General features: G+C 44.4%; 1 protein-coding gene across 1 annotated transcript in view; it reads left to right on the top strand.

Moving 5' to 3' along the window:
* The first annotated feature begins 4,352 nt into the window (after positions 1-4,352).
* Positions 4,353-27,429, top strand: part of LOC309561485 (pancreatic alpha-amylase-like) — a 70,338-nt gene continuing 47,261 nt past the window's right edge. Inside the window, exons 1-3 of the mRNA XM_082265432.1 lie at positions 4,353-4,540; positions 25,327-25,473; positions 25,881-26,078. Coding sequence (XP_082121558.1) covers positions 4,373-4,540; positions 25,327-25,473; positions 25,881-26,078 — 513 coding nt within the window. The 5' untranslated portion in view covers positions 4,353-4,372. The remainder of the gene's footprint in view (positions 4,541-25,326; positions 25,474-25,880; positions 26,079-27,429) is intronic.

The following is a 27,429-nucleotide window of genomic DNA, read 5'->3' as shown; positions in this document are numbered from 1 at the left end:
TCATTGAAAAAATGTCCCGAACATTGGTGGTCAATGAAAAGAATGTCCCGTACATTGGGGGTCAGTGACACGCATGTCTCCTTACATTAGGGGTCAGTAGGAAGAATGTTCGTTACATTGGTGGTCAGTAAGAAGAATATGTCTTGTATTGGTGGTTAGTCAGAAGAATATCTCCTAAAATTGATGGTCACTGAGAAAATTCCTTAAATTGATGGTCACTGAGAAAAATGTCTCCTTACATTGGTGGTCAGTGGGAAGAATGCCCTTAATATGGTGGTCATTGGAAGAATGCTTCTTACATTGGTGGTCAGTGGGAAGAATGGTTCTTACATTGGTGGTCAGTGGGAAGAATGGTTCTTACATTGGTGGTCAGTGGGAAGAATGCTCCTTACATTGGTGGTCAGTGGGAAGAATGCTCCTTACATTGGTGGTCAGTGGGAAGAATGCTCCTTACATTGGGGTCAGTGGGAAGAATGCCCCTTACATTGGTGGTCAGTGGGAAAGAAATCTTCTTACATTGGTGGTCAGTGGAAAGAATGCTTCTTGCATTGGTGGTCAGTGGGAAGAATGCTCCTTACATTGGTGATCAGTGGGAAGAATGATCCTTACATTGGTGGTCAGTGGGAAGAATGATCCTTACATTGGTGGTCAGTGGGAAGAATGATCCTTACATTGGTGGTCAGTGGGAAGAATGCTCCTTACATTGGGGTCAGTGGGAAGAATGCTCCTTACATTGGTGGTCAGTGGGAAGAATGCTCCTTACATTGGTGGTCAGTGGGAAGAATGCTTCTTACATTGGTGGTCAGTAGGAAGAATGCCCCTTACAATGGTGGTCGATGGGAGGAATGGCCCCCTTACATTGGTGGTCAGTGAAAATTATATAAAGTAAATAAAAATTGTTAAAAAAATGATTGTAAAGCACATCCAGGTAGAGGGCTATGTAGGATGAGCACACGTATGTGAACAATAATGGTGGCACATATGTATGGTATCGTCGGGAACGTCGCACTGAGAGCAATTCTAGGGCCATCATTTTGTAACATGCTGGTCAGAGCTTTTTATTTTTTGTATCTTTTTTATTAAACTGTTCAGCTAAGAAGACATTTGTTGCACCTATTATATTGTGTTAATTCATGAAAACCTTAATTTTGGAAATGTACCATTGTTGCACTTTATTTAATGTAAGTTTATTTTCTTTTTTTTCTATAATAAACATTTATTTTGAACATAGTGTAGAGAAATTCTGTGACAAACAAATGTAATGTGGGCAGTGCAAGATGTAGGCGGGGCTTTGTGTGGGTGTGGCTTGAGTGTGGGCGGGGACACATGGGGGCCCATGATCTCTTATTGCCCGGGGGCCCCATGAGTTGTCAGTCCGCCCCTGTTAAGAACCATTTTTTACTTTAATAGGTGTTGTGGAGAGGGTGTCCCCATGGTGTGAGATCAGGTGTGCAATGTTTGCAACAAGCTGGCTGTTCACAGAAGGGGCAACAGGCACATCATACTGACATTTGTGGCATTCAGGATACTAAAATGTAAGCTTGCACATTTAAAAGAACAACCACAAGGTCTGTGGGCCAAATTTCACCAGCCAGGCCATTTCATGTGGCCCTCGCACATCTCCCTGATCCTTATCCCACTTTGTCTCAGCAGTCAGCAGCAGAGAGGAAGACAGATCTCCTCCACCAGTTTCTGTGCTTCTTTATGCAGTCAGACAGGCTCTTCTCTGCCCCCCCCCCCCCCCATCTCAGCACTCAGCAGCAGACAGGAGGATAGAGCCTACAGATCCTGTGTCTGTCTGTGCAGCCACAGCCCCACTTTGTCCCTGCCTTCCCTGGTCTCAGCATTGAATAAGGAAATGTTTTAGGACTTTAGATGAGGCACAAGCAAGCCAAGTAGGGCTCTGTGCCTCCATCCCTATAAATGAGGAAGATAAGGAGGAGGGGGAGGTTGGGACTTCAAATGAGGTGCGTGAAGACAACTGGCCCATGGTAGAACATAAAAGATTGTTGTCTAATAGACACAAGTTCATTAAATTTTAGATCAATGTCAGACCTAAATCACAGGGCAAAGTTGGATCGTAAGTCGCGCAAATTCTCTTCCACAAGCAGTGGTATCAACAGGGAGCGTCGATAGTTTAAAAAAACTATTAGATGGGCACCTTAATGACCACAACATACAGGGATATACAATGTACTATTGACACAAACACATACACACACACACATCATAGGTTGAGCTGGATGGACTGGTGTCTTTTTTCAACCTCACTAACTATGTAACTATGTACAAACTAAGGGAAAGTTTTATGTATTTTTTATTTTATTTATTTCTTTTTTTACTAGTAATGGCGTCGATCAGCGATTTTTAGCGGGATTGCAACATTGCAGTGGACAGTTTGGACAACTAACTGACATTTTTGACATTTTTGACAGTTGTGGCTAGCACCAGGGGCGATCAAAAGGTTAAATGTGTGCCTAGGGAGTGCTTTCAAACGGTGTGGGGGATAAGCTCACTGGATGAACACAGAGACCTGTGTTCCTAAATAGGGGAACACAGGATCCCTGTGTTCATCACTGATAGAACAGCAGTCTGACGTGTTTACGTCGGCAGACCGCCGTTCTGTCTCCATGGGGAGCGATCGCGGGTGCCCAGCGGACATCGTGGCCGCCGGACCCACTGATTCGCACCCCCTCCAGACAATCGGCACGTGCGCACCCTCACACTAGCTGCTACGCGAAACGACATACATGTACGTTGTTTTGCGTAATAGAGCCAACCTGCCACAGTATAACTATGGCTGCTGGTTGGCAAGTGGTTAGCCCAAACCATTTTTAATTAGCTAAACAAAAAAGGAACAGTTTGCTAGTGTCCTATAATAAAGTGTAGCACCCTCTAGTGCTAGAATTGTAGATAGGTTTTTGGTGTTTAAGTATAGGTAGTTTTTTGCAGGCTTGGCTGTCAGCCAAGCCTGTCTGTATTTTTGTCCTGCGTTGGGCAGAGACCCTGGTAGAGCTGGATGACTCACAGGCAGCATGACTGAGACCTCCACCCTACTTCTTGAATGTTCTGGTACCTTCTAGAAGAATGGGAGGGGAGAGGGGAGGAGGGGTGCCTGGAGTATTCTAAGGACCCTGACCAATCCCCAACTTGGAATGGCAGGGGGCAGACCCCCTTAGATACTCAAGGTCAGCCCAGCTGGGGAGACGTTGTGTTCAGGTGGAAGATGGAGATGGAGTGTTAGGCTGTTGGTGGCCTTTGAGGGAGCTCCCTAATCTGTGGGGGGGGGGGTGACCTTGAGCCTGGGCTTGGGTGTGGAAAGGCCCCACTAAAAACACAAGGAGGTGTCCTGGACAGGGGGCATGGGAGCATGTAGAGGACAGCAGGAGAACACTGTCGGGCAAGTCTGCAGGAGAAACAGGAACAGCGAAGAGGCCTGCTGCATGACAAACAGTCAGGAGGACTGAGAGGCATGCCTGAGAGGACTGGGATGGAGCAGTCTGGGATTTGTGCAGAGCCAGTCAGGAGGGCTGTGGTAGCACAGGCAGTGGAAAGAGGCAGCTGCAGCCAGGAGGGCTGGCAGGGCCTGAAGAGGTGGTGCTGGGAGTAGTACCCACATGTGAGACAGCTAGCACTAAGAACTTCTACCATTTTTGATACACCATAGGGGCCCGTGGTCCCTGCCTGCAATAGGCATTTGCATTTGCTCTGGCTGAGCCAGTGTCAGGTCCCTACCTCAGTGCTAGTTGGCTTGGGGAGTAATAGTCTGCAAGCAAGTGTATGTGCTGGAGAAGAAGAGAAGAGGTTGTATATGCCGGCAGTGTATAAAGTTCGGTCTCTTTGTATATTTCTTCAATCAAGTGAGCATCTCATATGTACCCCATCCCCATGTACCCCATCCCCATCCAAGTTCTTTTTCCCTATTTAAACAAAATAAAGTACAAGGACTGTTTCTTGACTGAAGTGTGTCTGGAAAATAATGTGCCTGGCGTGCAGGGTGGGAGACACACCACAATCACTAGCGGCCCCTACGGGGGTAGCGCTATAAAAGTAATACAAAATACCATACACATTATTGTACCTTGTCTAGGCACAGCAACATTACCAGTAGTTTGGCTGAATTTCATGTGCATAGTAAGAACAAATTTATAATTTGTCTCCTATCTGCTGCAGAAACTAAGGTTAATCTATGTTTATAGCACCAGTAAAGAAACAGATTGTGGCACAGATTACATGGGAGCTCACTTGGCATGGTGCCATTCCCATGGAAAGATAAGAGTTAAATCCTGGGCGTTCGCTGTTACGCCTCCTTCAGAGCTTTGCAGATAATTAGGATAGTACATGGTGATATGATGTAATAGAGCAGAGCACGATGAGAATGTGGCTGGTTGTAGTGCTGGCTGGAATCTGTGCTGCTCAGTTTAATCCCAATGTGAAGTGTGGCAGGACAAGTATTGTCCACCTGTTTGAGTGGCGATGGGAGGACATTGCTGCCGAATGTGAGCGATACCTAGGACCCAATGGATTCGGGGGTGTTCAGGTAATGGGTGACTGATAAGCTGAACTGGTATTGCATGTTTTTTTTGCAGCACATTCTTGCATTTATATTTAGGGTTCATGCACATGGGTGCATTTGCTCGTGCAATGTAAACAGGTTGTGTATCTTTTGTTACCTGGGATGATCTGGAGCTGTGTACAGCTGCCCATAGACATGAATGGTTGAAGGCTGCTGTATGCAGCTGTGTACTGCTATTTGCGCAAAGTAGCACACGCGCACAGATGTTGGGGCATTCTGGAGAGGATTTACTAAAGACAAATAGACTGTGCACTTTGCAAGTGTATTGCACTCATTTTCCCCCAGAGTTTAGCAAATGCAGTAAAGCTCTGCTAATTTCCATGTTGTGCAAGCAAAAATTCAGTTTTTTTTACTTTCCTTGCACCTGATCGGGTATTTTTTAAAACGTGAAACTTTACCATGTTTAACCACTTGCTGACTGTCTAACTGGGAATTTACATCTTGATGTTAAATACCGGGGTTATGGCTGCAGCTAGATGCGATAACCCCTATATTTTCTTTTCCCTTAGGAGGCTGGCTTTCGGATAAAAGTGGTTCCTGTGGATCACTTTTAGAAGTGGCGGGAGAGGTGTCCCCCCTTCCGCCTCTTCCCGGTGGTTTCCGGCCTTACGTTACCGATCGCTGAGCGTGGGAAGCATCTGGCGCTGCTGTTCTGTCGAAATAGCCAACTCGTCGAAATCTCCAATTACGTTACTACCGGTGACTCTCCAGCAGCAGATTTTGATGAGTAGGCTCTACTGCCCATGCACACGCATACACCAGACAGAATAACAGAAACCTCGCCAAATCTGCCAATCACTGTAGTGTATTGGGGACAGCTGTGTTTGTTTACATTTTAATCAGTTGAACGCTGACAGAGCGGTGCAGAGGATTATGGGAGTTGTAGCTCTAACATGGTGGGAAGCCCCCCCGACGGGGTTTCTGTTATTCTGTCGGGTGCACGAGCACGCATGGGCAGTAAAGCCAACTCGTTTAAATCTGTTGCTGAAGAGTCCCTGGAAGTGACGTAACTGGAGATTTCAGCGAGTGGCTATTTCGACAGAACACCAGCAGTGTCTTGCCAAAGAGATAAGCAATGGCAGGATGGCCACCGCTCGTCTCTATGCCCTTGGAGGACCAGAGCGACATAATGATCAACTTTTTTTTTTCTCTTTTGCTTTTAGACCCCAGATCTCTCCGTAAAGAGAACCAATCATGCTGTATTGTTATCGCAAGGGATGTTTACAAGTGATCAATTTTTTTTTAAAGGGACAGTGTAAAAATGAAAAAAAGTAATAAAATAAATAATAATTTGAGCGCAGTAGTGAATGCATATGTAGGTCACGCGCACATATGTAAACGGTGTTTGCACCACTCATGTGCGGTATCACTGCGCATGTCTGAGCGAGAGCAATAATTCTAGCACTGTGTCAGTAGGGGGTGCTTTCTAACTGTGGGGGGATAGGCTTGCTGCATGAACACAGAGACCTGTGTTACTAAATAAGAGGAACACAGGATTCCTGTGTTCATAACTGACAGAACAGCGGACTGCTGTGTTTACAACGGCAGACTGCCGTTCTGTCTCCATGTGGAGCGAACGCGGGTGCCCGGCAAAACGATGTACAGTTACGCCATTTTGAGGGACAGAGCTGACCTGCCGCAGTATATGTACTGCTGGCGGTCAGCAAGTGGTTAAACAGGCCTCCAGCTCTCAAATCATCAGGGAATATGATCTTAGCTGATTGGAGAGTTGGAGGGTTCTAGCTCTTGTGGGGGGTGTGCTGGACCTCTCCAAAGTGGGTACTGCTTCCAACACAGAGAACAAAGGTCCTTCACTACAGTATGCTGACAAGGGAAAGGCTTTTCTACTCAGGCTGTGGCCATCACCTTTTGTTTAATGCACCCGGAATGTCTTAAGGCCCGTACACACGATAAGAAAATTTAAAGGGAAATTTCGTCCGACGACCGATCTGCCGATTTTTGGATTGTTAGTATGGTGCTTTCGACAGCCAACTCCAACTTTTTGGCCGAAAAAATCCTGATGTGCAGGCTATAAAATTTTTATCGTCCATCAACACAATGTCCGATTTTCGTCTTATTAGTACAGTTTTCGACAGAAAAAAATCTTAAGAGCAAGACTAGGCATGCTCAGAGACGAAAGAACACATACAAAACAATCCAACACATGACATCACTTCTGAAATAGAATTCTGTCGTACGGGAAAATTTGTATGAAAATAACCTCTTCACTTTCCACATCAGACTAGCATGCCACAAAAAACGGATGGCAGATCATTTGATAATCTGATCGTGTGTGCGGGGCTTTAAACTGATTTAGGCTGGAACTTTATTTTATTTATTTGTGGATGAGAAGAGGAGGTGTCTGATCCAGCCCATTATATATCCTTCTGCAGCAACAGATCACATACAGTATGATAGTAATCTATTTCTCATTGGTATCAGCAAGCCATAGAACAATACTGTAGTGTTCTGAGCCAGAAAGGCAGTGAGATTTTGTCTTTCAATCAATAGACACACTAAAAGAGTTAGAATTCCCTGTAATGACAAAATGAACCTTGGTATCAGAGTCAAATATCCTAAGGATACATTCTAGAATGAACCTAACACACCTGCAAATAAATATTTTATAAACTGATTTTACTGGAAACAGGATTGCATAAATCACCAGATGACAAAGTGCAAAATGTCCTAACTTGTTTGCTTTCTGTCAGTATTTCAACCACAGAACAAACATACCATTACGATAAAGAGAATCTCTGAAAATTTGGAAAGAATGATTAATTTTATGCGTATTATAGTTTTATGCTTTTTCTGTAATTCATTGGAGAACAGGATTCATTCTTGCCATCTTCTAGGTCTACTTCAGAGACATTTAGCTGTAGTGCTAGTCTGAAGAGCAATGTGTAAAAGTAGATATTTACAAAGCATCTTGCATGATATGAACACATTACTGAACCCCTCACATTACTTGAGAGCTCCAGGCTTGAGATGTTGAATATATACCTTATACCAGGGTTGATCAACCTTTTGAAGAGCGAGGGTCACCTAAGTGATTTCTGAAAAGTCGGGGGCCACAATTAACAGTCAGGGGGCACAGTGAAATGAAATGGTTCAAAATGGTTCAGCACAGGGCACCTGTGGCTTTTCTGCGGGTTAACTGTGCTTTGCCATAGACCTCTATTATATTCCTGCAGGGGTGGTGCATTTTCTAAAAGCGCATCAAGACTCATGCACTCAGGAGTTTTAATGCACTTTCAGAAAATGCACTAAACCCACAGGATATAATAAAAGTCTATGGCTCAGTGCAGCAAACCCACAGAAAAGCCGCAGGTGCAGTCCAGTGGGAAAGCAGCCCAATAGTTGTTAACCATTTTATAGGTGCTAATATGCCCATTGCAAAAGCACATTGTATGTTTTTAATACATTGACCTTATCCTCCTTCCACTTTTTCTGGCATTGCTCTCCAGGCTGCTAGAAGGGTCCCAAGCGAAGGCGTATCACTTTACCTGGGACAGGAGCTGGTGCTACATTGGCTTCATTGGCTTTTGTGGCTCCTACTCTCTTCACAGCCACCTACTTCCTCCGTTGCAGGCACTGGCTTGATTAACTCTGATCCTCTGGGATGGTGGGTTAGCAATCCCAGATTACAATCAACAGGTTGCTGACATGCGCTTCGCTGGTTTGAGGTCATGGGTGACATCAGAGGGCTCACGGGCCACAAGATTAGCCTTATACTGAACCTGTGGAAAATAGAAATATGGGAGCTGATTTTTGAAACCAGGTTCAGGTCGGGAGCAGGGGATTCCCCACCCTGTATCTGATGTTAAAAATGGGCAGGGATACTCATGACATCCTTGACATAATATGGCCATGTGGCCTTATTAGGTCAATAATGTCAAGAGCATTTCTGCCCCTTTGTAACATCAGCTGGAGGCCAGTGAATCCCCTGCCCACAGTTCATTGGGCCAGGAATGGAATTAAAGGGGTAAAACAAACTCATGGCTGTACTAACAGCTATACGCTCGTTTTGGAGTTGAACTGTAAAAAGTGATTTAGCTGGCTGTTGAGCTACCTGATTACTTCTATAGCCCATAGAAGTGACTGCCCCTCATAGTTCACAGGCTCACTCTTCTGGGGGCCAGGAACCAACAATTAAGCATCACAATGGAGAGTGGGTAGAGATCAAGGAACCTTCATTCCCCAATCTCTCCCACGTGCAATGCACCCAAGAAGCACTCAGCTATGAGCACTTTTGGGTTGGCAGCTCTCAGATCCCAGCCATCTGTAGCCGTGAAAGCTACTGACGAACATGGGCACACTACAGCTCAGGAAACATGAGCTGGACTGAGCACGTTTACAGTGGGGAAAATAATTATTTGATCCCCTGCAGATTTTGTAAGTTTGCCCACCTACAACGAAATGAAGTGTCTATAATTTTTATCATAGGTGTATTTTAAATGATTGAGACAGAATATTGGTATTGACAGAATTGGTGACCAGGTTTGCACACATCTCAGGAGGGATTTTGGTCCACTCTCCTTTACAGAACTTTCCTTAATTTCTTGGCTGTCTCTTGGCAACTCAAAGGTTTAGCTCCCTCTATAAATTTCTATAGGATTAAGGTCTGGAAAGTGACTAGGCCACTCCATGACCTTAATGCGCTTCTTCTTGAGCCTTCTTGAGGTATGTTTTGGATCTTTGTCATTCTGGACGACCCATCCACGACCCATCTTCAGTGTTCTGGCTAAGGGAAGAAGGTTCTCATCCAACAATTTACAATACATGGTCCAGTCTATTGGCCCCTCAATGCAGCCAAGTTGGTTTGTACCTTAAGCAGAGGAACAGCCTTAAAGCATCATGTTTCCACCTCCGTGCTTGACTGTAGGGATGGTGTTCTTAGGGTCATAGTAATTTTTTTTTTCCTCCAAACACAACGAGTCAAATTAATGCCAAGTAGTTTCATTTTGGTCTCATCTGACCACAGCACTTTCTCCCAATCTTTCTCTGAATCATTTTAGATGTTTATTGGCATGACTATGCATGTGCCTTCTTGAGAAGGGGAACTCCCCTCCCCATGTTTGGAGGAAGAAAAATGCTGACTATGACTCTAAGAACACCATCTCTACAGTCAAGCACGAAAGTGGAAACATGATGCTTTGGGGCTGTTTCTCTGCTAAAGGTACAGACCAATTTTGCTGCATTGAGGGGTCAACACTGAAGATGGTCATAGATGGGTCTTTCAGCATGACAATGCCCCAAAACATACCGCCAAGTCTACAAAAGAGTGGCTCAAGAAGAAGCACATTAAGGTCATGGAGTGGCCTAGCCAGTCTCCAGACCTTAATCCTATAGAAAATTTATGGAGGGAGCTGAAAATTCGAGTTGCCAAGCAACAGCCAAGAAACTTTAAGGATTTAGAGAAGATCTGTAAAGAAGAGTGGACCAAAATCCTTCTCGAGATATGTGCAAACCTGGTCAACAACTGCAAGAAATGTCTTACCTCTGTGTTTGCCAACAAGAGTTCCTCCACCAAGTACTAAGTCATTTTTTGCTTGGGGATCAAATACTTATTTAGTCACTGAACCGCAACTCAATTTATAACATTTGTATCATGTGTTTTTTCTGGATTTTTGGTTGATATTCTGTCTCTATCATTTAAAATACACCTATGATAAAAATTATATACCCTTCATTTCTTTGTAAGTGGGAAAACTTACAAAATCTGCAGTGGATCAAACAATTATTTTCCCCACTGCATATATAGGGAAGCAAACTGATAGGCAGACCAGGAAGTGATAGAAGAGAAAGGAAATATAAACCGAGAGAATCGCAGGCAATGCCCACTTGTGAGCACAGAAGCCAACTACACGTGTAAAAGGAATCAGAGAACTAGGAGAAGCACTGCAGCAAGAAGACAAGAAGTTATGAATCACTCAGCAGGAAAACTGCAGGCTAAATGCTGACAGAGTGAATCTGTTACTACACAATAATTTTATATAGAGGGATTGACAGCCAGTGGTGTATTTAGGGTTTGTGCTGCCCTAGTCCTGACTAAACTTGTGCACCCCCTAATTTAAATATGAACCACCTCTTCCTGTAAAGGCCAGACCCCTTCCTGTTTATGACCCGCCCTGTCATCTGTAAACCACAGACCACAACCAGTATATCAGTGCCCATCAGTCCAGCCTCATCAGTTCCAATAAGTTCAGCCTCATCAGTGCCCATCAGTGCAGCCTCATCAGTTCCACTAAGTTCAGCCTCATCAGTGCCCATCAGTGCAGCCTCATCAGTGCAGCATATCAATGCGGCCTCATCAGTACAGCTCAATCAGTGGCCATCAGTGCAGCCTATCAGTGCATCATATCAGTGCCCATCAGTGTAGCCATCAGTGAAGCCTATTAGTGCCCATCAGTACCGGCAGGTAGCAGTGTGGCCGCTTTATGGGGGTGCCAGACTGATTTGCCCTATAGGACTGGCACTATACTAAAAGTGTAGTGCAAACCGGTGGGGACCCTTTTTGTGCGGGAGGTGTGTGAGTATGTTTGTGTTTATGTCAATAGTACATTGTATATCTCTGTGTGTTGTGATTGTTAAAGTGCCCATCTAATAGTCTTTTTAAACTGCTGAGGCTCGCGCTGATACCATTGCTTGTGGAAGAGTTCCACATCCTTACCGCTCTGACAGCTCTGACAGTAAAGAACCCTCTACACAGTTTATGGTTAAACCACTTCTCTTCCAATTACTGTGAATGGCCACGTGTCTTTTTAAATTCCCTTTCACTGAAAAGTTTTTTCCCTATGCTAGGGTCAACAGTGCAGAATTTGTACATCCCTAACGTCCCCTCTCAAGCGTCTCCTTCTTGCACTGACATTTCTGTCAATGCTGCCATATGTCAACCATTGAGAGGCATGGAACGCACGCCGAACGCTGACAGCTAAGACACACAGTTAGGACACTTCTGAGCGAGGGAGGGACCATACACCCAGGGTGCTCCAGCGAGTCTATATATACCTAAATGAAAAAATAAAGGAGGTGAGTGTGACTGCCAAGAATGAAAGTGAAGAAGGAAGGAAGAAAATCCTAGAACCTTATATAAGGCCAAATCCGCCTTATATGGGGTAGATATAATATGTACACTCTAAACCTTAAAAAAAACACATATAATTGCACATATACAATTGATATATAAAAATAGAAATATATGTAGATGCATGACTTTTATTGTGATTTAAAAATGGATGCAAAATATGCTAAGGTGACTAGGTGATTTGTAAAAAATGAATTACAAGTTCCAATATAAGGTGCTGACGTGCTTCAATAAACTAAATCTAAAAAAACCACTGACAAGTGGATGTGCAAATAAATAATGAAATTAATTGATATCCACACTATAGTGCCAATAAATAAATGATGTGATAAACTAAAAAACTTCCAGTGCAGAGTGATGTGTATTATTAAATAATAGTCCCAAATCGCATGAACAAAGGTGCTTCAGTGCAAATATTGATTGTGCGACTTCACAGCAAGGGTGATCTATGCGTATCCAGTGCTTCTTTAAGTGTGGCCGGTGTGGTGGGTCAAGGTGCTCCCCACTCTCCCAGGATCGCACTTACCAGATGTAGGCACCCCTACAGGGGTAATGGGCCTGTTTAAAATTAGCTCCAATAGCCTTCCCTGGTGGTCAAGCGGTTCCTCTGGTACCAATGACCTCCATAAGGGTCCTATCAAGTGGATATAGACGTGTACCGTGTATCCTCAAAAGCTCAGGTGTGGTCCGGATAACATAGAGGAGAAAGAACTCGTATAGTGTAGTGACTAGAGTTGAGCGGACACCTGGATGTCCGTGTTCGGCGGGTTCGCCGAACTTGAAAAAAAAGTCCGGGTCCGTGTCCCGGACTTTTTCCGAACTTTACCCGGACACCGAACCCCATTGAAGTCAATGAGGACCCGAACTTTCAGGCACTAAAATGGCTCTAAAACACCAATGGAAAGGGCTAGAGTGCTGCAAATGGCAGCAAAACGTAGTTAAGAGCATGGCCAGTGCTCTGCAAACAAATGTGGATAGGGAAATAACTTAAAACAACAACAAAAAAAAACAGAAAAATAAAACAATGTTCTTCATCTGTGAAGGACGAGGCCCATATGGAGTAGGAGGGAGGTTGAGGTGGTGGTGGATTTGGCGGTGTCATAGGCGTGCGCACAGGGTGCCTGGGCACACCCTAATCACCTAGGGCATATTAGCATTATCGCTCTGTTTGCCAGTGAGGAGATGGGAAAGATCTCCCCCAGACCTGCTCTGCCATTAGAGAAGTGCCACACACTTCTATTTCACTTTGCCAGCAGGGAGAGTAATGTACCGGGGCCATATACATGTAGGCAAACACATGCATGTGTATTTAAACTTTGGGGTGCACACCCTAATGCAATAGGCTGCGCACACCTATGGGCGGTGTAGGTGGAATCGGCGGTGGAGGAGGACGAGGTATCCAACCCTGCTTTTTTTCAGTCATTTTAAATGAGGGTACACCCCAAAAGAGTGAGAAAGATCAAAAATAGAACAATGGCTGGGTAAGGTCGGTATCCATCTCTATTCTGCACAAGGTACGGAAAAGTCCTGTGGGATCCATGCCTGGTTCATTTTAATGAACGTGAGCTTGTCCACATTGTCTCTGGACAGGCGGCTGCGCTTGTCTGTGATAACGCCCCCAGCCGTGCTAAATACACGTTCAGATAATACACTGGCTGCAGGGCACGCCAGCACCTCCAAGGCATAAAGGGCAAGCTCAGGCCATGTGCCCAATTTGGAGACCCAGAAGTTGAAGGGGGCAGACCCATCATTCACTACATGTAGGCGTGTGCACACATACTGCTCCACCATGTTGGTGAAATGCTGCCTCCTGCTAAGACGTTCCATCTGAGCTGCTGGTGCTGCTGTTTGTTGTGGCGTGCTGACAAAGCTTTTCCACATTTCAGCCATGCTAACCCTGCCTTCTGAGGTGCTGGCGGTGCCCTGGTTGCGTTGGCGACCTCTTCCTCCTCCTCCTCTGCCTTGGCCTTGTGCTTCCACTGTGGCCCCGCTGTCAGGTGGGAATGCCAGCAGCATCGCGTCTACCAGCGTGCGCTTGTACTCGCGCATCTGGCGATCGCGCTCCAGTGAGTGAATTAAGGATGGTATGTTGTCCTTGTAACGGGGATCCAGCAGCGTGGCCACCCAGTAATCAGCACAAGTTAGAATGTGGGCAACTCGGCGGTCGTTGTGGAGACACTGCAGCATGTATTCGCTCATGTGTGCCAGGCTGCCCAGAGGCAACGAAAGGCTGTCCTCTGTGGGAGGTGTATCGTCTGTGTCCTCTGTATCCCCCCAGCCACGCACCAGTGATGGCCATGAGCTGGCCTGGGTGCCACCCTGCTGTGAACATGGTTCCATCTCCTCCTCCATCTCCTCCTCCTCATCCTCCTCATCCTCCAGAACTGTGCCCCAGCTGGACAATTGTGTCCCTGGAGTTTGTGTGTGCAGGAACCCACCCTCGGAGCCCCTTGCCAATGACTGCCCTGAAAGCCTTGGAAATGTTACCTCTTCATCCTCCTCATCCTGTGCCACATCCTCTTCCATCATCGCCTGAATCGTTTTTTGAAGGAGGCATAGAAGTGGGATAGTTAGGCTGACAACGGCGTCATCGGCACTGGCCATGTTGGTGGAGTACTCAAAACAGCGCAACAAGGCACACAGGTCTCGCATGGAGGCCCAGTTATTGGTGGTGAAGTGGTGCTGTTCCGCAGAGCGACTTACGCGTGCGTGCTGCAGCTGAAACTCCACTATGGCCTGCTGCTGCTCGCACAGTCTTTCCAGCATGTGCAAGGTGGAGTTCCACCTTGTGGGCACGTCACATATGAGGCGGTGAGCGGGAAGGCCGAAGTTACGCTGCAGCGCTGACAGGCGAGCAGCAGCAGGGTGAGAACGCCGAAAGTGCGCACAGACAGCCCGCACTTTCTGCAGCAGCTCTGACATATCGGGGTAATTTTTAAGGAACCTCTGCACCACCAAATTCAGCACATGCGCCAGGCAAGGGATGTGCGTCAAACCGGCTAGGCCCAGAGCTGCTATGAGATTTCGCCCGTTATCGCACACCACCAGGCCGGGCTTGAGGCTCGGTGGCAGCAACCACTCATTTGTCTGCTGTTCCATGCTCCTCCACAACTCCTGCGTGGTGTGTGGTTTTCCCCCCAAACAGGCAAGTTTTAAAACTGCCTGCTGTCGTTTACCCCTGGCTGTGCTGAAGTTGGTGGTGAAGGTGTTACGCTGACTGGATGAGGAGGCGGTAGAGGATGAGGAAGCAGAGTAGGAGGAGTTAAAAACAGGAGGCAAACTGAAGCGCCCTGCAATCCTCGGTGATGGAAGGACGTGCGCCAAATTGCTATCCGCCTCAGGCCCATCCACCACTGCATTTACCCAGTGTGCCGTTAGGGAGATATAACGCCCCTGACCGTGCTTACTGGTCCACGTATCGGTAGTTAGGTGGACCTTGGCACAGATGGCGTTGCGCAGTGCACACCTGATTTTTTCCCCCACTTGGTTGTGCAGGGAAGGGATGGCTTGCCTGGAAAAGTAGTGGCGGCTGGGCACGACGTACTGTGGGACAGCCACCGACATAAGGCTTTTAAAACTGTGCGTCTCCACCAGACGGAATGACAGCATTTCAAAGGCCAAGAATTTTGAAATGCTGGCATTCAGGGCCAGGGATCGCGGGTGGGTAGGGGGGTACTTCCTCTTCCTCTGAAGTGTTTGGGAGATGGAAAGCTGAACGCTTCCACGGGACATTGTGGAGATGGTTGGTGACCCAGGTGGTGGTGTTGCTGACAGATCGTCTGTTTGCGGGGTGGCAGGTGCCGGTATCACTACAGATGTGGATGGAGAGGCCGAGACTGCAGCAGAAGAGGAAGCAGGAGGAGCCAGAGACCTTTCTTGGTTTTGAAGGTGTCTACTCCACTGCAGCTCGTGCTTTGCACTTAGATGCCTGATCATGCAGGTTGTGCTCAGGTTGAGAAGGTTTATGCCTCGCTTCAGGCTCTGATTGCACAGGGTGCAAACCACTCGTGTCCTGTCATTAGCACATTTTCTGAAGAACTTCCACGCTAGAGAACTCCTTTGAGCTGGCTTTGGTGCGCTCGTTCCCTTGCTGCGTTGGGCAGTAGCAGGCGTAGTGTCTAGGGCACGGCTGCTCTGCTTCTGCACCCTGCTTCCTCTTCTGCTGTGCTGGTGGCTCTGTGCGACCACCGCCTCTTCCTCCAAACTACTCAGGTCACCTGCATGACCTTCATTCCATGTGGGGTCGAGGACCTCATCGTCCTCCACATCATCTTCCACCCAGTCTTCACCCCTGCCCTCCTTGTCAGTCTCCACAATTCTGAATGCTGCAGCAGTTGGCACCTGCGTTTCGTCATCATCGGAGACGTGCTGCGATGGTCCTTCCATGTACTCATCTTGAGAAATAAGTGGTTGGGCATCGCTGCACTCAATCTCTTCCACTTCTGGGGCAGGGCTAGGTGGATGGCCCTGGGAAACCCTGCTGACAGAGTCATCAAAAAGAAGAAGAGACTGCTGCATGACTTGGGGCTCAGACTGCTTGCCTGATTTGCAAGGGGGTGAGGTGAAAGACGGTTGGACTTCGGCTGCAGGTGCCAACTCTGACCTTTCTGCAGTAGACTGGGTGGGAGACAATGTGAAGGAACTGGAGGCACTGTCAGCAACCCAATCTACTATCGCCTCTACTTCTTCTGGCCTCATCACTTCTAGAGGCATATGATGCCCTACCAAATACTGCTGCAGGTTCTGTCGCCTACTCACACTTGAGGAATGTGTTTCACTTGTGCGTGTAGCTGGCACAGATCGACCACGTCCTCTCCTTGCAACAGGAGCTCTACCAGCAGCACCACGACCCAGGCCACGGCCCCTATTTGACGGTCTCCTCATATTTCTGTAATTTATGATCTTGCCCTAGAAAGGTGTTTATTGAATAGCGGAACAAAACAACAACAGTATCGGGTGTATCTCACAGTCAAATATGCAAACTATGCCGCAATTTATTTTTTTTTACCCCAAAAGGGTGTATATTGAATAGCAGAATAGAAAAAAGGATAAAAAACGGTGTATCTCACACGTACAAACACAGACTAGGCCCCGATTAAAATTTTTTGTACCCTAAAGGGAGGATGAGGAAGAGGAGTAGGAGGAGTTCGGAAAAGGAGGCAAACTGATGCGCCCTGCAATCCTTGGCGGTGGAAGGAGATGCGCCAAACAAATTTAAAAGGTGTATCTCACACGTACCGATACAGACTATGCGGTAATTTAATTTTTTACACTCAAACAGGGTGTATATTGAATAGCGGAATAGGAAAAAATTTATAAAACGGTATATCTCACACGTACAAACACAGACTATGCCCCGATTACAATTTTTTGTACCCTAAAGGCAGGATGAGGAAGAGGAGTAGGAGGAGTTCGGAACAGGAGGCAAACTGAAGCGCCCTGCAATCCTCGGCGGTGGAAGGAGATGTGACAAACAAATTTAAAAAGGTGTATCTCACATGTACCGATACAGACTATGCCGTAATTTAATTTTTTACACTCAAACAGGGTGTATATTGAATAGCGGAATAGGAAAAATTTTACAAAACGGTGTATCTCACACGTACAAACACAGACTAGGCCCCGATTACAATTTTTTGTACCCTAAAGGCAGGATGAGGATGAGGAGTAGGAGGAGGTCCGAACAGGAGGCAAAATGAAGCACCCTGCAATCCTCGGCGGTATGAGATGCACACCAAAAATTGGAAAGGTGTATCTCACACGTACCGATACAGACTATCCCGCAATTTAATTGTTTTTACCCCAAGGGTGTAGATTGAATAGCGGAATAGAAAATATGATATCAAAAGGTGTATGTATCTCACACGTACAGACCCAGACTAGGCCCCGATTACTATTTTTTGTACCCCCAAAGGCAGGATGAGGAGTAGGAGGAGTTCGGAACAGGCAGGAGGCACACTGAAGCACCCTGCAATCCTCGGCAGTATGAGATGCATCCACAAAATTGGAAAGGTGTATCTCACACGTACCGATACAGACTATCCCGCAATTTAATTGTTTTTACCCCAAAGGTGTAGATTGAATAGCGGAATAGAAAATATGATATCAAAAGGTGTATGTATCTCACACGTACAGACCCAGACTAGGCCCAAATTACTATTTTTTGTACCCCCAAAGGCAGGATGAGGAGTAGGAGGAGTTTGGAACAGGCAGGAGGCACACTGAAGCACCCTGCAATCCTTGGCAGTATGAGATGCGCCCCAAAAATTGGAAAGGTGTATCTCACATGTACCGATACAGACTATCCCGCAATTTAATTGTTTTTACCCCAAAGGTGTAGATTGAATAGCGGAATAGAAAATATGATATCAAAAGGTGTATGTATCTCACACGTACAGACCCAGACTAGGCCCAAATTACTATTTTTTGTACCCCCAAAGGCAGGATGAGGAGTAGGAGGAGTTCGGAACAGGCAGGAGGCAGACTGAAGCACCCTGCAATCCTCGGCGGTATGAGATGCGCCCCAAAAATTGGAAAGGTGTATCTCACACGTACCGATACAGACTATCCCGCAATTTAATTGTTTTTACCCCAAAGGTGTAGATTGAATAGCGGAATAGAAAATATGATATCAAAAGGTGTATGTATCTCACACGTACAGACCCAGACTAGGACCAAATTACTATTTTTTGTACCCCCAAAGGCAGGATGAGGAGTAGGAGGAGTTCGGAACAGGCAGGAGGCACACTGAAGCACCCTGCAATCCTCGGCGGTATGAGATGCGCCCCAAAAATTGGAAAGGTGTATCTCACACCTACCGATACAGACTATCCCGCAATTTAATTGTTTTTACCCCAAAGGTGTAGATTGAATAGCGGAATAGAAAATATGATATCAAAAGGTGTATGTATCTCACACGTACAGACCCAGACTAGGCCCAAATTACTATTTTTTGTACCCCCAAAGGCAGGATGAGTAGGAGGAGTTCGGAATAGGCAGGAGGCAGACTGAAGCACCCTGCAATCCTCGGCGGTATGAGATGCGCCCCAAAAATTGGAAAGGTGTATCTCACACATACCGATACAGACTATCCCGCAATTTAATTGTTTTTACCCCAAAGGTGTAGATTGAATAGCGGAATAGGAAATATGATATCAAAAGGTGTATGTATCTCACACGTACAGACCCAGACTAGGCCCAAATTACTATTTTTTGTACCCCCAAAGGCAGGATGAGGAGTAGGAGGAGTTCGGAACAGGCAGGAGGCAGACTGAAGCACCCTGCAATCCTCGGCGGTATGAGATGCGCCCCAAAAATTGGAAAGGTGTATCTCACACGTACCAATACAGACTATCCCACAATTTAATTGTTTTTACCCCAAATGTGTAGATTGAATAGCGGAATAGAAAATATGATATCAAAAGGTGTATGTATCTCACACGTACAGACCCAGACTAGGCCCAAATTACTATTTTTTGAACCCCAAAAGGCAGGATGAGGAGTAGGAGGAGTTCGGAACAGGCAGGAGGCAGACTGAAGCACCCTGCAATCCTCGGCGGTATGAGATGCGCCCCAAAAATTGGAAAGGTGTATCTCACACGTACCGATACAGACTATCCCGCAATTGAATTGTTTTTACCCCAAAGGTGTAGATTGAATAGCGGAATAGAAAATATGATATCAAAAGGTGTATGTATCTCACACGTACAGACCCAGACTAGGCCCAAATTACTATTTTTTGTACCCCCAAAGGCAGGATGAGGAGTAGGAGGAGTTCGGAACAGGCAGGAGGCACACTGAAGCACCCTGCAATCCTCGGCAGTATGAGATGCGCCCCAAAAATTGGAAAGGTGTATCTCACACGTACCGATACAGACTATCCCGCAATTTAATTGTTTTTACCCCAAGGGTGTAGATTGAATAGCGGAATAGAAAATATGATATAAAATTGGTAATTTTTCAATAGCACATGTGAACAGCAGTGTCTTATATCAGTCAGCTCTGCTGCAGGCTATGGAGGAAAAAAAAAAGAAAATTCCCCTTTTAAGTTTGTAATTTTTAAATAGATTAGTACAGACTATGCCACAATTTAATTTTTTTAACCCAAAAGGGTGTATATTGAATAATGGAATAGAAAAAAGTGTATAAATTTTGAAATCACTCAATAATAGCACATGTGAACACAGCAGTGTATTATCACAGTCAGCAGCACTGAAGGAAAAACGCTGCACACAACTGACTGATAAAAAATACTTTTTTCTCCCTCCTCCTCAGCGGGCAAAAAGATTGTGTTCACACCACCCCACACACAGCAAAATCGATGTGGACCACTGACCCTGCCTATCTCCAGCCTCGCCCTAAAATGATCGATAAGATCGGTCACTGCTGGCACTGCAAACCCCCCACACAGCAAGATCGATTGTAGAACACTGACCCTGCCTATCTCCAGCCTGGCCCTAAAATGATCGATAAGATCAGTCACTGCCGGCACTGCAAACCCCCCCCACACAGCAAAATCGATTGTAGAACACTGACCCTGCCTATCTCCAGCCTCGCCCTAAAATGCCCTAACAACTCGCCCTGCCTGCAGCACTCCGACCTGTCCCTGATTCTGAATTCTTTTCGGACACAATATAATTTATGACTGTCTGTCCCTAATCAGCAGCCAGCACGTATGATGTGTGCTCTGTCCCTGTACTACAGCAGAATGACGCAGCTCGGTCTCGAACTTATAAAGACTTGGTCACATGCTTCAGATGGCCAATCACAGCTACTAATACATTTGTAGGCATGGCTGGGATGGCTTAAGGCACAACAGTTAAACGCTTGTTGATTGGCTGTTGAAAGCCCGCCATTAAAAGCGCGCCAATACATACAAACCCAGAAATAAAATGACCGAACACGGATTTTAAACCCGAACATACAGTAAAGTTTTCGGGTCCGTGTTCGGGTAACAAATATCCAATTATTCGGTACGAACACGAATAATACAGTCCGTGTTCGCTCAACACTAGTAGTGACTACATCACTTCCGCCCATTTTGGAATGCACTTCCGGATTGTGTGGAACGCATAGCGTTGCGGAAGTTCTACAGCGCTCTCCCGGCTTGTATTTGATCTGAATTCCCCATGTTTTTCATTGTAAATGTGAGTACATTATTCATTAAATTTGGAAGTTTTTAAAATACAGTACTACACTATACGAGTTCTTTATCCTTTATCCTGAAAATTCGCTATTGTCACACGGATCCTCCTCCTGGCCAATCAGGAAGGGGGTCCGAAACCCGCTTCCTGATTGGCCGAAAGGCGAACTCATGCCGTTGGTCGAGGAGGAGGCGGGAGGACTCGAGGAGAAGCGCCGTTGCAGGTAAGTGCACTGGCTTTCTGCATTAAAAGGGGGCACGCTGTGGTCAGTCTGCATTAAAAGGGGGCACGCTGTGGTCAGTCTGCATTGAAAGGGGGCACGCTGTGGTCAGTCTGCATTAAAAGAGGGCACACTGTGGTCAGTCTGCATTAAAAGGGGGCACGCTGTGGTCAATCTGCATTAAAAGGGGGCACGCTGTGGTCAGTCTGCATTAACAGGGGGCACGCTGTGGTCAGTCTGCATTGAAAGGGGGCACGCTGTGTTCAGTCTGCATTGAAAGGGGGCACTCTGTGGTCAGTCTGCATTGAAAGGGGGCACGCTGTGGTCAGTCTGCATTGAAATTAAAAGGGGGCACACTGTGGTCAGTCTGCATTGAAAGGGGGCACACTATACCTTGATTACAATTTTTGTAACAGTGTTTTTTTTACAGTGTTTTTTGCCGCAAAGCAATGCCTATTACATTTATGCATACATTTTGTAAGGCCCCCGAATGATGCTACAAAAATCCAAATGGCCTTTGGCAGAAAAAAGGTTCCCCACCCCTGCTCTACAGGAATGACAGAGTAGGGAAGAGGGGAGGTGGAGTTGCCCTATATGTCAAAAATAGCCTAAAGCTAAGATGAATTAAAAAAACAAATGAAATACTCAAAACCCTCGGTGTGCCTTCTAACCAGAGAGGGATCTTCCCTTATAATTGGTGTAGTATACAGACCCTAGAACAGAGTGAAGATTGTGATAACTTGTTGATTAACGAGATAACTCAAATGGCAAAGAAGGGATTTGATTATGGGTGACTTGAACATACCTGACATTAACTGGAATTCTCAAACTACAATTACAAGCAGGAGCAGGGATGTAACAGTTAGCAAAAAAGCCCCACCTGAGTGGACCATAATCTAGACCTAGTACTGACAAATGGGGATAAACTGTCTGAAGTTGAGATGGGAGTGAAATTGGAGTTCTAGTGATCACCAATGTCTTTGAGTTGATATTAAAACAATTTTAAAAGTTTTAGAATTCAAAAGGAAAAAAATTGCTGAAATTGGGACATTTTTAAAAAATGTATTAAAAGGTTGGAGTATAATAACAGGAGTAAGTAATCAGTGGGCGCTATTTACCTCACTAGCAGTTTGATTATGTCAGTATTTTTTAATGTGAAAGCGGTACATTGTTTTGCATGGAAATCTCTTGTTTTATATTGTAGGCCTGTAATTCTTAGGAACAACTCACCTAAATCTGTCCAAACAAGAGTCTAGTAGACATCCCGAGTATGATAATGTTTAAAACACTAAATCATAAATTATAATATAATAATAATAAATTTTATGCAATAATGTAATCAAACCAAAAACACTGAAATTTGTCCAAACAAGGGTGCAATATTACTTACCACTGTAATACTAGACACTGCATACTGGTTTAGTAAACATCCCGGGTATGAAAAACTTTGAAACATGGGACGTCACAATCGGGACAATGGAACCTGGTTTCCTTTATGATTTTTCTTCCACTGTCATCTCGCTTCGAGCAACAAACCACACACATCCATGAAGGGGCTGACTTTTTCTCGGTTGGTGGGATGTAGTCCGTGAAGTGATGACCAATCAGGCATTCCGGGTTCACAACGGCAACAGCACGATGTCCAGCTCTATTCACAGCCGTTGATAGTATTTGGTGGTTCACAAAAATACATTCGGCAACTTTCCAAATGAAGTCAGAATGAATCAAAGGCTTGTCACTTTTTTTTTTTTAGCAGAATGTTGGCATTCCACAAGCATTGCTCAAGAAGATGTCCGAAGATCTTCTTGTAGTACTTCTTTTGCTGTTTCCTCATTGCTGGGTGGAATGTCATTGCTTGGTCGGCTCTGTTGACACCTCCCATGGTGTTATTGAAGTCTATCACTACTTGTGGCTTCATGATTTCCTTCCTACCTTTTGTGCGTACCATAACAGTGGAGTTATTATGAACTGTACACATTAGGCGCACATCTTTCTTGCCACGCCATCGCAGTGCCATCATTTTGCCTTTCTGCCAGGTAACCATTTCTCTAGTCTTCAACTTCTTATTGCCAAATGTTGGCAGCATGTCGCACCGGTTAGCCCTAACGGTTCCATAGGCATCTGTTTTGCAGAAGAAACTCATAAAGTTTGAGAGACGTATAAAAGTTGTTGGTTGTTGCGCAATAGCCCTGATTTAGCAATGGCTCAATGAGTGAAAGAACGGAAGAGGTTGCCATTCCATTGTTGCTGTATTTTGGATTGAATTTTGTTCCTTTTCCAGTGTATTTTATGCAATGTATTGCAACCAGCTGAGCCTTCCCTTGTAGGCCATTAGACTTTCATCTATGCTGATATTTCTTTCTGGCACATAGCTCCATTGGAAATTCTTTAGAATCATTTGGGATACTTCCCAAAGTTTCTTTAGTTTTGGTGCAGGATGAGTAGTTTCACCAAATTCTTTGTTGTTTTCGAAGTGTAAATATTTCATGATCAGGGAAAATCTGAACTCTGACGTGACCGTTCAAAGAATGGAGTGGCAAGTAATGTATTAGTTGTCCAATACCACTTCTGCAGGGGTTTCCCCACCACTCCCTGATGTATTATTAGGCCCAGAAATTTTCAAACAAAGTACCAAGTTCGCACATAACTGAGCTCAGTCGCAGAATCATTGCTGTCGTCACTTTCAGTGTCTGATGACAAATTTCCCCACTAATCACTATTGCTCATTCTTCAAGTAATTCCAATTCACTATTTCTGTTTGCTAGCTGGTCTAAAACTGCTTTTGACCTAAAGGAACGCTTTTTGGATGCCATGGACGTTCTCAAGTTTCCAGGCAGAAAGAACAGTAAAAGTGCAGGCAGGGCACTGGACAAAGCACTAGGGACAAAACTGAAGTGAGATGCTTTCACACGGTAATGTAATCCTAACAGATTACAATGTATTACAATGTGAATGTGTCATGTTTTGTTTATTTTATGGAATTTCCCGCCGGGTTCCATCCCCCCGCATCGACCGGAGGGACATCAGAGTATCGTAAGGACAAGGTAAGTTTCACTACAGGGTAATCCTGAGTGTGGCTCGGGGTTACCGCTTTTGATACTGAAAATTAACCCTGAGCCACACTCGGGGGCTACCGCCAGGGAGGTTAAAATCTACCATCCTGGAGGCAACTAGATTGTATGTCAGGCAAGTTAATAAGAATAAACTTAAAAAAAAAAACAATATGGTTCAAGCAAGAGGGAAGTAAGATAGTAAAGCAAAAAATAGCATATTGAATATTAAAGGAAACAGGAATTGTAGATGATAGAGAAGAGTAAAAAAAATAGACAAAAGGAGGCCAAACACATTATCAGTGCTGCCAAAGCAAAGAAAGAGGAGGGAATTGCTAAATCTATAAGAAAGGAGATAAACCCTTATTTTTTGGTACATTAGTGATAGAAGGAAAAAATACAATGGGATCACTAAAATGAAAACTGGGCACAACAAATATTTTGAGGGAGACCTGGATGTAGCAAACATTTTAAAGAATTACTTCTGTTCAGTCTTCTCAGAAATAAATTGCACTAACAACAACAAGTTTGAGAATCATATTGGTTCTAGTAATGGCGGTTCATTTTTAGGATTTCGGAAGACAGATGTAGCTGTCTGGCTTGGTTAAAGCTTGGTTAAAGTGGGAAAAGCGAATATAATTCTAGGATTTATTCCTAGAGGGATCACCAACAGAAGGGAGGAGGTTTTATTCCCCCTATATACAGTAGATCTTTAGTGGGATCTCATTTAGAATACTGTGTCCAGTTCTAAAGACCTCACTTACACAAAGATATTGATAACAAAGAACGAGTCCAGAGACGGGTAACAAAAATGGTGAAAGGTTTGGGGGATAAAACATATCAAGAACGACTTCATTAACTTAATGTGTACAGTCTGGAGGAAAGAAGAGAATGGGGGAGACATAAATGAAACCTTTAAATACATCAAGGGGGTGAAAAAGGTTTAGAAGGGAAGTTTTTTCAATATAAAACCAAAATCAAGAAATCTAGTTGGAGGAAAGTTTAAAACTAATCTTAGAAAGGATTATTTTGCTAAAAGGGTAGTTGATGCTTAGAATTAACTACCAGTAGAGGTAGTGAAGCAGTCAACAGTAAATGGCTTCAAACATACTTGGGACAAAAATAGATCTATACTCAGAGAATAAACATAAAAATGGGCAGACTCGCTCGATAGACTACTCTGTCTTTTTCTGCAGTCGCTTTTCTATGTTTCTATGTATTTCTTAACTTGTTTTTTTTTTTTTTCTCAGATTTCTCCTCCTAATGAGAACATAATCATCAAAAACCCTGATAGACCATGGTGGGAAAGATACCAACCAGTCAGCTATAAGATCTGTACCCGCTCTGGGGATGAGCAGCAATTTAGAGACATGGTCACCAGATGCAACAATGTGGGGGTATGAACCTAGATTCTATTTGATTGTAAATGTGGTGTTCTAAGGGGTAGAGTGGCAGACAACTAGTTTTTGATACATGTTGCAGGGTAATTTCACCATTCAGCTTCCAACTGTTCTGAGACAAGCTCCACATCTAGCATATGCAAACAAGTCTTCAAGTTAAATGAGATGACTAGAACAGGGTGTGACTGTTGAAGAGTGATCAGTACCTGTGCGTGAATCATTGGCAATATTATAAATAAACATTTAATGTCCTGGAGACATTTATTTAAATAATCCAATTATTGGGCAATGGAAGTAGCAAATATGTCTTATAAAGACCACAAGATTTCCATTAGATTTGTCAGACTGTGTTTTCTAGTACATAATATTTATTTGTATCTATGTGTATTTATTTATTTTTGTAGGTTTATATCTATGTAGATGCTGTTATAAACCATATGTGTGGAGCTGGAGCTGGGAAAGGACATTCATCTACTTGTGGAGGTCCATTTGATGCAATAAAGAGGGAATTTCCAGCTGTACCTTACAGTAGTTCAGATTTTAATGATAAAAAGTGTAAAAGTGGGCATGGTGGCATTGAGAACTACCAGGATGCTGATCAGGTAAAGTAAAGTTTTACTTAAACTACTTTGGGTCATCATTAACCAATTAAGGACTGAGCCCATTTTTGACACATTTTGTTCACAAGTTAAAATTAGTATTTTTTGCTAGAAAACTACCTAGAACCCCCAAACATTATATATATATATATATATATATATATATATATATATATATATATATATATATATATATATATATATATATATATATTTTAGCAAAGACTCTGGAATAAAATATATATATATATATAAATATATATTCTTACTTTCAAAATATTTATTGGAAGTTTTACATAAGTAAAAGAACAAACAATAGTACCAGAATACAGTTTTCCTCAATACAAGTAAGTACAACAAAAATATACGTAACAGAGTGACACCCACAATCCGAATCACAAAATAAAGAAGTCAACAATCAATCTTATGGGGCATAGATCTTTTCCCTAGTGCACAAACCAGATAGGTACAGACTTATCTGAGACCACCCATCTGTCAATAAGGCTTACTGGCAGAGTTTAGGACCAACATAATCCTGGGTATTCAGGCACACAGAAAAAAAGGAAAAGCAACAAAGAACAGAAAAGGAAAGAAAGGAAGAGAGGAAGAAGGAGGAGATGGTCCGATACTGAGTCAAACTAGGTACATCATACCTGTCGAAAGCCTTTTGCAAATCTATGGATAGCAAAAATCCTTCTGGAGGAGGGCCCTCATCCCATCCGGACTAGGGCAGAGAAACCCCATCTATAGCCCGACTAAACTGATCAGGGCCTTGCTGACCAGGGATAAAGCCCACTTGGTCCTTATGAATATAAGAAGCTATAAAGGAGGCTAAACGTTTGGCTAGAAATTTAGTAAAGACCTTAAGATCATTATTATTTTTTAGGGATATGGGTCTATAGTTGCTTACTTTACCGGGATCTTTGCCAGGCTTGGGGATCACTGTAACATATGCTGAATTTAATGCCGAGTCTAGGGATCCCCTTGCCAACAGAGAATTAAAGTTAAGTAGGGGGATAACATAGTGACAAACTATAACAGACAATGTGGAAGCCATCTGGCTCCGGGGCAGAACTTGTCTTAGCTTGTTTACCCCTATAACATTACCCTCCAAAATAGGAGCCTCAAACCGCACATGATGGGCCACAGTCAGCCTAGGCAAGGAAAGGTCCTGCAAAAAAGAATCCACTTCCCTTGAAGTGTCAGGGGAGTCAGACTGATAGAGCCGAGAGTAGAAAGCCTGAAATTCTTCAATTAATTTTTGGGGATTTTGGGTACAACCCCCCATTTCAGAGCACAGCTTAGGTAAAGCATAGGAGCGCACCCGAGGGGACAGCCTGGCGGCCAATATAGG

Source organism: Pelophylax lessonae, assembly GCF_965119305.1.
Source record: "Pelophylax lessonae genome assembly, chromosome: 8".
Classification (NCBI taxonomy): domain Eukaryota; kingdom Metazoa; phylum Chordata; class Amphibia; order Anura; family Ranidae; genus Pelophylax; species Pelophylax lessonae.
Note: the sequence above shows the minus strand (reverse complement) of the source record. Positions and strands in the feature narration are given on the sequence as shown.